The following is an 11,389-nucleotide window of genomic DNA, read 5'->3' as shown; positions in this document are numbered from 1 at the left end:
TTTTTTTACACACATATACTGTAAATAATGTAACACCCCCCTCCCTCCTTCTCTCAATTCAAAGGGCTCTATTGGCATTGGCATGAGAAACATAGGTTAACATTGCCAAATCAAGTGAAAAAGATAATAAACAAAAGTGAAATAAACAATAAAAAATGTACAGTTAACTTTACACTCAGAAGTTTCAGAGGAATAATGACATTTCATATGCCATATTATGGCTATATACAGTACAGTGTTATAACGATGTGCAAATAGTTAAAGTACAAAAGGGAAAAATAAATCAACATGAATATGGGTTGTACTATATGTTCTCTTTCTCTCTCTCTCTCTCTCTCTCTCTCTCTCTCTCCCATCCATCCACACACACACACACACACACACACACACACACACACACACACACACACACACACACACACACACACACACCCACACATAGAGTGTTGACACATCAGAGGGACAGCTGTAGTAGCAGCCCAGTTTGGTGCCATTTACAGATCAAACACAGCAGTGTCTCAGGATGTTTGACTCAGCTTCTTATGGCACATTGTCCCAAACACCAACCCCTATACCCCAACCCCTATACCCCAACACCAACCCTATATCCCAACACCAACCCTATATCCCAACACCAACCCCTTTACCCCAACACCAACCCCTATACCCCAAAACCAACCCAAAACCAACCCTATATCCCAATACCAAACAGGGTTCTAAATTGAACTCTAAAGGGTTCTACCTGGAACCAAAAGGTTTCTTCAAAGGGTTCTCCAATGGGGACAGATGAAAACCACTTATAGGTTCTAGATAGCACCTGTTTTTCTGAGAGTTTTTACCCCAACACCAACCCAACCCCTATACCCCAACCCATCCCCCACACCCATACCTAATCCCTATCCCAGCCCAGACCCCTGTTCGCCCTCCAGCAGCTACCAATCATGATTCTGAGCATTCCTCATCCTCATATCCATCCCAGGATTATGGTCAATTCTCAGTCACTTCAAGAGATAAACTGAAATACAGTTCTGGAATACTGTTCAAGTACTTGAATTGAATGAATTGAAATTGATTATTTAACCTCCCCATCCATTCAGTTCTAACCAGTCTAAATGAGAGATGGAGGGGGGAGAGATATGGGGGGAGAGAGAGATGGAGGGGAGAGAGAGATGGAGGGGAGAGTGAGAAGGAGGGGAGAGTGAGATGGATTGGAGAGTGAGATGGAGGGGAGGGGAGAGAGAGATGGAGGGGAGAGTGAGATGGAGGGGAGGGGAGAGAGATGGAGGGGAGAGAGAGATATGGGGGGAGAGAGAGATGGAGGGGAGAGAGAGATGGAGGGGAGAGTGAGAAGGAGGGGAGAGAGATGGAGGGGAGAGTGAGATGGAGGAGAGGGGAGAGAGAGATGGAGGGGAGAGAGAGATATGGGGGGAGAGAGAGATGGAGGGGAGAGAGAGAGAGATGGAGGGGAGAGTGAGAAGGAGGGGAGAGTGAGATGGAGGGGAGAAAGAGATATGTAGGAAGAGAGATGGAGGGGAGGGGAGAGAAAGATGGAGGGGGGGAGAGAGATGGAGGGGAGAGAGAGATGGAGGGGAGAGAGAGAAAGAGAGATAGAGAGAGAAAGAGAGAGAGAGCTAGAGAGAAAGAGCGAGAGGGAGATGGGGACACGGGTGTAAGGTCTGTAAAGCCTGCTGAGTGAGACCAGGTGACAGGATCATCCACTTAATCCTACCAGAGATTTCTCTCTCTAACCCTGATTCCATCTCTCTCTCAATTCAATTTCAATTTCAATTCAAGGGCTTTATTGGCATGGGAAACATGTGTTAGCATTGCCAAAGCAAGTGAGGTAGACAACATACAAAGTGAATATATAAAGTGAAAAACAACAAAAAATAACAGTAAACATTACACATACAGAGGTTTCAAAACAGTAAAGACATTACAAATGTCATATTATATATACAGTGCCTTGCGAAAGTATTCGGCCCCCTTGAACTTTGCGACCTTTTGCCACATTTCAGGCTTCAAACATGAAGATATAAAACTGTATTTTTTTGTGAAGAATCAACAACAAGTGGGACACAATCATGAAGTGGAACGACATTTATTGGATATTTCAAACTTTTTTAACAAATCAAAAACTGAAAAATTGGGCGTGCAAAATTATTCAGCCCCCTTAAGTTAATACTTTGTAGCGCCACCTTTTGCTGCGATTACAGCTGTAAGTCGCTTGGGGTATGTCTCTATCAGTTTTGCACATCGAGAGACTGACATTTTTCCCCATTCCTCCTTGCAAAACAGCTCGAGCTCAGTGAGGTTGGATGGAGAGCATTTGTGAACAGCAGTTTTCAGTTCTTTCCACAGATTCTCGATTTGATTCAGGTCTGGACTTTGACTTGGCCATTCTAACACCTGGATATGTTTATTTTTGAACCATTCCATTGTAGATTTTGCTTTATGTTTTGGATCATTGTCTTGTTGGAAGACAAATCTCCGTCCCAGTCTCAGGTCTTTTGCAGACTCCATCAGGTTTTCTTCCAGAATGGTCCTGTATTTGGCTCCATCCATCTTCCCATCAATTTTAACCATCTTCCCTGTCCCTGCTGAAGAAAAGCAGGCCCAAACCATGATGCTGCCACCACCATGTTTGACAGTGGGGATGGTGTGTTCAGCTGTGTTGCTTTTACGCCAAACATAACGTTTTGCATTGTTGCCAAAAAGTTCAATTTTGGTTTCATCTGACCAGAGCACCTTCTTCCACATGTTTGGTGTGTCTCCCAGGTGGCTTGTGGCAAACTTTAAACAACACTTTTTATGGATATCTTTAAGAAATGGCTTTCTTCTTGCCACTCTTCCATAAAGGCCGGATTTGTGCAATATACGACTGATTGTTGTCCTATGGACAGAGTCTCCCACCTCAGCTGTAGATCTCTGCAGTTCATCCAGAGTGATCATGGGCCTCTTGGCTGCATCTCTGATCAGTCTTCTCCTTGTATGAGCTGAAAGTTTAGAGGGACGGCCAGGTCTTGGTAGATTTGCAGTGGTCTGATACTCCTTCCATTTCAATATTATCGCTTGCACAGTGCTCCTTGGGATGTTTAAAGCTTGGGAAATATTTTTGTATCCAAATCCGGCTTTAAACTTCTTCACAACAGTATCTCAGACCTGCCTGGTGTGTTCCTTGTTCTTCATGATGCTCTCTGCGCTTTTAACGGACCTCTGAGACTATCACAGTGCAGGTGCATTTATACGGAGACTTGATTACACACAGGTGGATTGTATTTATCATCATTAGTCATTTAGGTCAACATTGGATCATTCAGAGATCCTCGCTGAACTTCTGGAGAGAGTTTGCTGCACTGAAAGTAAGGGGCTGAATAATTTTGCACGCCCAATTTTTCAGTTTTTGATTTGTTAAAAAAGTTTGAAATATCCAATAAATGTCGTTCCACTTCATGATTGTGTCCCACTTGTTGTTGATTCTTCACAAAAAAATACAGTTTTATATCTTCATGTTTGAAGCCTGAAATGTGGCAAAAGGTCGCAAAGTTCAAGGGGGCCGAATACTTTCGCAAGGCACTGTATATACAGTGTTTTAACAATGTACAAATGGTTAAAGGACACAAGATAAAAGAAATAAGCATAAATATGGGTCTCTCTCTCTCTCTCTCTCTCTCTCTCTATCTAACCCTGAATCTCTCTCTATATACAGTATATAACCCTTGATCTCTCTCTCTCTCTATCCCTGAATATCTTTATCTCTCTAATCCTGAATATCTTTCTCTCTCTAACCCAGAATCTCTCTATATAACCCTGAATCTCTCCCTCTAACCTTGAATCTTTCTCTCTAACCCTGAATCACTCTCTCTAACCCTGAATCTCTTTCAATTCAATTCAAGGGGCTTTATTGGCATGGGAAACATGTGTTAACATTGCCAAAGCAAGTGAGGTAGATAATATACAAAAGTGAAATAAACAATAAAAATGAACAGTTAACATTACACTCACAGACATTTCAAAAGAATAAAGACATTACAAAAGTAATATGATGTATATGTACAGTGTTGCAACGATGTACACATGGTTAAAGTAGAAAAGGGAAAATAAATAAGCATAAATATGGGTTGCATGGGTTCTCTCTCTAACCCTGAATCTCTTTCTCTCTCTAACCTTGAATCTCTCTCTACAACCCTGAATCTCTCTCTCTAACCCAGAATCTTTCTCTCTAACACTGAATCGCTCTTTCAAACCTTGAATCTCTCTTTCTAACCCTGAACCTCTCTATAACCCTGAATCTATTTCTCTCTACAACCCCGAATCTCTTTCTGTAACCCTGAACCTCTCTATAACCCTGAATCTATTTCTCTCTACAACCCCGAATCTCTTTCTCTAACCCTGAATATCTCTTTCTAACCCTGAATCTCTTTCTCTCTCTAACCCTGAATCTGTCTCTCTTACCCTGAATCTCTCGCTCAAACCCTGAATCTCTCTCTACAACCCTGAGTTTCTCTCTTACCCTGAATCTCTCTCTCTCTAACCCTGAATCTCTCTCTCTAACCCTGAATCTCTCTTTCTAACCCTGAATCTCTCTCTCTAACCCTGGATCTCTCTCTTACCCTGAATCTCTCTCTAACCCTGAATCTCTCTCTCTCTAACCCTGAATCTCTCTCTCTAACCCTGGATCTCTCTCTAACCCTGGATCTCTCTCTAACCTTGAATCTCTCTCTCTAACCCTGGATCTCTCTCTTACCCTGAATTTCTCTCTCTCTATAACCCTGAATCTCTCTTTCTAACCCTGAATCTCTCTCTCTAACCCTGGATCTCTCTCTTACCCTGAATCTCTCTTTCTAACCCTGAATCTCTCTCTCTAACCCTGGATCTCTCTCTTACCCTGAATCTCTCTCTAACCCTGAATCTCTCTCTCTCTAACCCTGAATCTCTCTCTCTAACCCTGGATCTCTCTCTAACCCTGAATCTCTCTCTAACCTTGAATCTCTCTCTCTAACCCTGGATCTCTCTCTTACCCTGAATTTCTCTCTCTCTATAACCCTGAATCTCTCTTTCTAACCCTGAATCTCTCTCTCTAACCCTGGATCTCTCTCTTACCCTGAATCTCTCTCTTACCCTGAATTTCTCTCTCTCTATAACCCTGAATCTCTCTTTCTAACCCTGAATCTCTCTCTCTCTAACCCTGAATCTCTCTCTCTCTCTAACCCTGAATCTCTCTCTAACCCTGCATCTCTCTAACCCTGAATCTCTCTATAACCCTGAATCTCTCTATAACCCTGAATCTCTCTCTTACCCTGAATCTCTCTCTTACCCTGAATTTCTCTCTCTCTATAACCCTGAATCTCTCTTTCTAACCCTGAATCTTTCTCTCTCTAACCCTGAATCTCTCTCTCTCTCTAACCCTGAATCTCTCTCTCTCTCTAACCCTGAATCTCTCTCTAACCCTGCATCTCTCAATTCAATTCAATTCAATTCAATTCAAGGGCTTTATTGGCATGGGAAACATGTGTTAACATTGCCAAAGCAAGTGAGGTAGACAACATACAAAGTGAATATATAAAGTGAAAAACAACAAAAATTAACAGTAAACATTACACATACAGAGGTTTCAAAACAATAAAGACATTACAAATGTCATATTATATATATATATACAGTGTTTTAACAATGTACAAATGGTTAAAGGACACAAGATAAAATAAATAAGCATAAATATGGGTTGTATTTACAATGGTGTGTGTTCTTCACTGGTTGCCCTTTTCTCGTGGCAACAGGTCACAAATCTTGCTGCTGTGATGGCACACTGTGGAATTTCACCCAGTAGATATGGGAGTTTTTCAAAATTGGATTTGTTTTCGAATTCTTTGTGGATCTGTGTAATCTGAGGGAAATATGTCTCTCTAATATGGTCACACGGTCATACATTGGGCAGGAGGTTAGGAAGTGCAGCTCAGTTTCCACCTCATTTTGTGGGCAGTGAGCACATAGCCTGTCTTCTCTTGAGAGCCATGTCTGCCTACGGCGGCCTTTCTCAATAGCAAGGCTATGCTCACTGAGTCTGTACATAGTCAAAGCATTCCTTAATTTTGGGTCAGTCACAGTGGTCAGGTATTCTGCCGCTGTGTACTCTCTGTGTAGGGCCAAATCGCATTCTAGTTGGCTCTGTTTTTTTGTTAATTCTTTCCAATGTGTTAAGTAATTATCTCTCTCTAACCCTGAATCTCTCTCTAACCCTGCATCTCTCTCTAACCCTGAATCTCTCTCTAACCCTGCATCTCTCTCTCTAACCCTGCATCTCTCTCTCTAACCCTGAATCTCTCTCTAACCCTGCATCTCTCTCTAACCCTGAATCTCTCTCTAACCCTGAATCTCTCTTTCTAACCCTGAATCTCTCTCTCTCTCTCTAACCCTGAATCGCTCTCTCTCTCTAACCCTGAATCTCTCTCTAACCCTGAATCTCTCTCTAACCCTGAATCTCTCTCTAACCCTGAATCTCTCTTTCTAACCCTGAATCTCTCTCTCTCTCTAACCCTGAATCGCTCTCTCTCTCTAACCCTGCATCTCTCTCTAACCCTGCATCTCTCTCTAACCCTGCATCTCTCTCTCTAACCCTGAATCTCTCTCTAACCCTGAATCTCTCTCTAACCCAGCATCTCTCTCTCTCTCTAACCCTGGATCTCAATCTCTCTAACCCTGCATTTTTCTCTCTCTCTCTCTCTCTCTCTCTCTCTCTCTCTCTCTCTCTCTCTCTCTCTCTCTCTCTCTCTCTCAGTACCATAATCTTGCTCCCCCCTTTTCTCCCAAACCTCACTCTCTCCCCCCCTTTTCTCTCTACCCCCAACAGTTTATCTCACTTCCTACCCTTGACTCCCTCTCTTTCTCTATCACCCACTTCTTGCTGTCTACAAAGCTCTGACTGGGCTAAAAAAGTGAATGACTGACCTCAAACCTCAAACGTTCACGCAGGCACGCATACACAAACACACATTCTCTTCTCACCTCCATACCTGTTGCATCCTCCCCAACCCTGCTCACCATCCTACAGTCATGATGGGTCTCTCTCTCTCTCTCTCTCTCTCTCTCTCTCCCTCTCTCTCTCTCTCTCTCTCTCTCTCTCTATCGCTCGCTCTCTCTCTCTCTCTCATCCCTCCCCCCACCTCCATACCTGTTGCATCCTCCCCACCCTTGCTCAACATCCTACAGTCATGATTGGTCTCTCTCTCTCTCTCTCTCTCTCTCTCTCTCTCTCTCTCTCTCATCCCTCCCCCCACCTCCATACCTGTTGCATCCTCCCCACCCTTGCTCAACATCCTACAGTCATGATTGGTCTCTCTCTCTCTCTCTCTCTCTCTCTCTCTCTCTCTCTCTCTCTCATCCCTCCCCCCACCTACATACCTGTTGCATCCTCCCCACCCTTGCTCACCATCCTACAGTCATGATTGGTCTCTCTCTCTCTCTCTCTCTCTCTCTCTCCCTCTCTCTCTCTCTCTCTCTCTCTCTCTCTATCGCTCGCTCTCTCTCTCTCTCTCATCCCTCCCCCCACCTCCATACCTGTTGCATCCTCCCCACCCTTGCTCACCATCCTACAGTCATGATTGGTCTCTCTCTCTCTCTCTCTCTCTCTCATCCCTCCCCCCACCTCCATACCTGTTGCATCCTCCCCAGCCCTGCTCCTCCGCCTACAGCCACTATGGGTAGTCCAGTCTGAGCAGAGACAAACTCTAACATGGGGGCCAGGGGTCCCCAGGCGGTGGGTGGTGGCCTCTCCTCCTCGTAGACCAGGCCCTGTAGGGGCCTCGCTGCCAGCAGGTCACACAGCTGGGACAGCAGAGTCTTAGGACTACTGTCATTCACCTGAAGAGGGATAGGGATAGGTTAGCTGCATTACACACAGACTACAACATGATCTGAGGACTACTGTCATTCACCTACAGAGGACACATGATCACATGGTAACAACAATACATATATAGAGAAAGACATTGTGAAACTGTTCGTGAGAAAGCAGATAAACAACAGTAAGGGACAGTACAGTGTACTGTCTTACCACTACTATCAGCGAGAGAGAGAGAAATCAAAGAGAGTGATAGAACAGAAAACAGAGACAGACAGGTGTACAGATGGACTACTGGCATTCATCTGGACACGGAGCCATGATGAGTATGGTGAACACATTGGCGGTGTCGATTATACCCATACTAGCATACTACATACTTAAACTCCATACTGTACCGTTTAGTAAAACGGATGCAGTATGCCACAACTACAACTCAGTATTTTTTTTTTTTTTTAATTTTTTAATTTCACCTTTATTTAACCAGGTAGGCTAGTTGAGAACAAGTTCTCATTTGCAACTGCGACCTGGCCAAGATAAAGCATAGCAGTGTGAGCAGACAACACAGAGTTACACATGGAGTAAACAATTAACAAGTCAATAACACAGTAGAAAACAAAGGGGGAGTCTATATACAATGTGTGCAAAAGGCATGAGGAGGTAGGCGAATAATTATGCTGATTGGCTGAGTAGGTGGGGCGGGGCAGAATGTGGGTGGATTTTTTCTAAATTCAACAGACATGCATTACATTAACCAGCCTGATAATAGCTATTTTCCAATTTGATTAATTTCTCTAAACTCTGAATAAAATAGGAATGGAGTTCTAGGCCTACTCAGGCTGGTTATAGGAAGACTATCACATTAGACCTAGACCGTGGTAGACCAGGCTGGTTATAGGAAGACTATCACATTAGACCTACACCGTGGTAGACCAGGCTGGTTATAGGAAGACTATCACATTAGACCTACGACGTGGTAGACCATGCTAGTTATAGGAAGACTATCACATTAGACCTACACCGTGGTAGACCAGGCTGGTTATAGGAAGACTATCACATTAGACCTACACCGTGGTAGACCAGGCTGGTTATAGGAAGACTATCACATTAGACCTACACCGTGGCAGACCAGGCTGGTTATAGGAAGACTATGACATTAGACCTAGACTGTGGTAGACCAGGCTGGTTATAGGAAGACTATCACATTAGACCTAGACCGTGGTAGACCAGGCTGGTTATAGGAAGACTATCACATTAGACCTAGACCGTGGTAGACCAGGCTGGTTATAGGAAAACTATCACATTCGACCTACACCGTGGTAGACCAGGCTGGTTATAGGAAGAGTATCACATTAGAACTACACCGTGGTAGACCAGGCTGGTTATAGGAAAACTATCACATTCGACCTACACCGTGGTAGACCAGGCTGGTTATAGGAAGACTATCACATTAGACCTACACCGTGGTAGACCAGGCTGGTTATAGGAAGACTATCACATTAGACCTACACCGTGGTAGACCAGGCTGGTTATAGGAAGACTATCACATTAGACCTACACCGTGGTAGACCAGGCTGGTTATAGGAAGACTATCACATTAGACCTAGACCGTGGTAGACCAGGCTGGTTATAGGAAGACTATCACATTAGACCTAGACCGTGGTAGGCCAGGCTGGTTATAGGAAGACTATCACATTAGACCTAGACCGTGGTAGACCAGGCTGGTTATAGGAAGACTATCACATTAGACCTAGACCGTGGTAGACCAGGCTGGTTATAGGAAGACTATCACATTAGACCTACACCGTGGTCGAACATATAGCCCATCTATCCTGTTTAAAAAGGACTGAAGAACAACTAATGTCTAATGACATGGCTATCGGTTAGATAGAGTCTAATGACATGGCTATCGGTTAGATAGAGTTTAATGACATGGCTATCGGTTAGATAGAGTCTAATGACATGGCTATCGGTTAGATAGAGTTTAATGACATGGCTATCGGTTAGATAGAGTCTAATGACATGGCTATCGGTTAGATAGAGTTTAATGACATGGCTATCGGTTAGATAGAGTCTAATGACAAGGCTATCGGTTAGATAGAGTTTAATGACAAGGCTATCGTTTAGATAGAGTTTAATGACAAGGCTATCGGTTACATAAAGTTCATGACGTCTCTTCACCTTACAGGTTAGCACTGTGGCTCCTATAAGTCCTAGATCTATAGTACTGGCAGTATGACATAGAGTTGGATATAACATGTGTCTCAGATAAGGATTGGGCCCTAGATGAATGTAATCCGTTATTCCATTACTATGATGACTCTAAACCCTAAACAAGCCAGCTCTGACCCTTGAATCCATCACTGTCTTCCTTCCTATTCCACCCTCACTGTATTCCCTGGACCCCCCCCCCCCCCCCCCACCACCACCACCACCACACCACCCCTACATTTTCCCCTTATAATAATCATAGTACATGGTACTTATATTTGGCCCAATCCATTAGTGTCAGGTTAAGGTTCAGGCTGTAATGAATGGATCCATTATCACCATTACTACTATTACCCCCCAGAACAGCACAGTCTGGTCTCACCTGGAGCCAGATGACGTTTGCAGAGCCCCACTGGGTGATCACGCTCTCCCCCAGGGAGCTGTGTGCCCGGCCAAACCCAGGGTAGAGCACCCTTCCCCCGGGCCCGGCCGCCGCCTCTACCTGCACGCTGGCCCCCGCGTGGATCACAGCGATGTTGAAGTTCATTACAGTCCCCGGGTCTCTCTCCCGCTCCCGGGGGCGGAGCAAGAGGTGTGGGGAGGGCGTGACCAGTCCTGCCCACTCCGCCAGGGCCAATAGGAGAGAGAGGGTGGGTATTGCGACCATTGCAATAGATCAACCAACCGTGGAAGGGGGAGGGGCAGAGGGGGGGGGGGGGGGGGGGGGCGAAGCTGTAAAGCACACTGTGAGAGGGTGCCTATGAGAGAGAAAGAGACAGAAAGAGAGAACAAGAGAGAGGAGTTTAGAAGACTTAGATGTTCTTGCAACATTCTCCCAGAATTGTAAGTTTGTTCACATCCGGAATGGCCTACACAGAGGGTGCAAAGCAAAGAGAGAGAGAGGGATGGAGAGACACGGGGAAGGGAGAATGAGAGGGAGAGGAGGAGAGAGAGAGTGTAATGGATTCTGAATCCAATCATGGGGTAATATAAGTTAGCTTTGGCTGGAGCAATACTGGAACAGCAACACGGTATAGACAAGGATGAACAAACAATGGAGAGAGAGAGATGAGGAAAAGATGGGGTGTGGGGGCAGAGGGAGAGGGAAGATGAAATAGGTACTATTTAGGCGACAGGCTGTGAAGAAACATATAAAGGAGGGAGGGAGGGAGAGAGAGAGAGAGAGAGAGGGGGGGAGAGAGAGAGAGAGAGAGAGAGAGGGGAGAGAGAGAGAGAGAGAGATAGAGGGGGGAGAGAGAGAGAGAGGGGGAGAGAGAGAGAGAGACCGAGAGAGAGAGAGAGAGAGAGAGAGAGGGGGGAGAGGGGGAGGGAGAGGGA

General features: G+C 44.8%; 1 protein-coding gene across 1 annotated transcript in view; it reads right to left on the bottom strand.

Annotated features, from left to right (window-relative positions):
• The window catches only part of LOC110503718 (uncharacterized), a 127,859-nt gene extending 117,050 nt beyond the window's left edge, over nucleotides 1-10,809 (bottom strand). Inside the window, exons 1-2 of the mRNA XM_090191338.1 lie at nucleotides 10,434-10,809; nucleotides 7,654-7,860 (exon numbers count right to left, since the gene is read on the bottom strand). Of these exons, the coding sequence (XP_090047464.1) occupies nucleotides 7,654-7,860; nucleotides 10,434-10,718 (492 nt within the window). The 5' untranslated portion in view covers nucleotides 10,719-10,809. The remainder of the gene's footprint in view (nucleotides 1-7,653; nucleotides 7,861-10,433) is intronic.
• Nucleotides 10,810-11,389: the final 580 nt, after the last annotated feature.

The sequence above is a fragment of the Oncorhynchus mykiss genome, chromosome 2 (assembly GCF_057628025.1).
Source record: "Oncorhynchus mykiss isolate SJ-2025 chromosome 2, ASM5762802v1, whole genome shotgun sequence".
Lineage (NCBI taxonomy): Eukaryota > Metazoa > Chordata > Actinopteri > Salmoniformes > Salmonidae > Oncorhynchus > Oncorhynchus mykiss.
The sequence above is the reverse complement of the archived record's forward strand: the minus strand, read 5'-3'. Positions and strand labels throughout refer to the sequence as shown.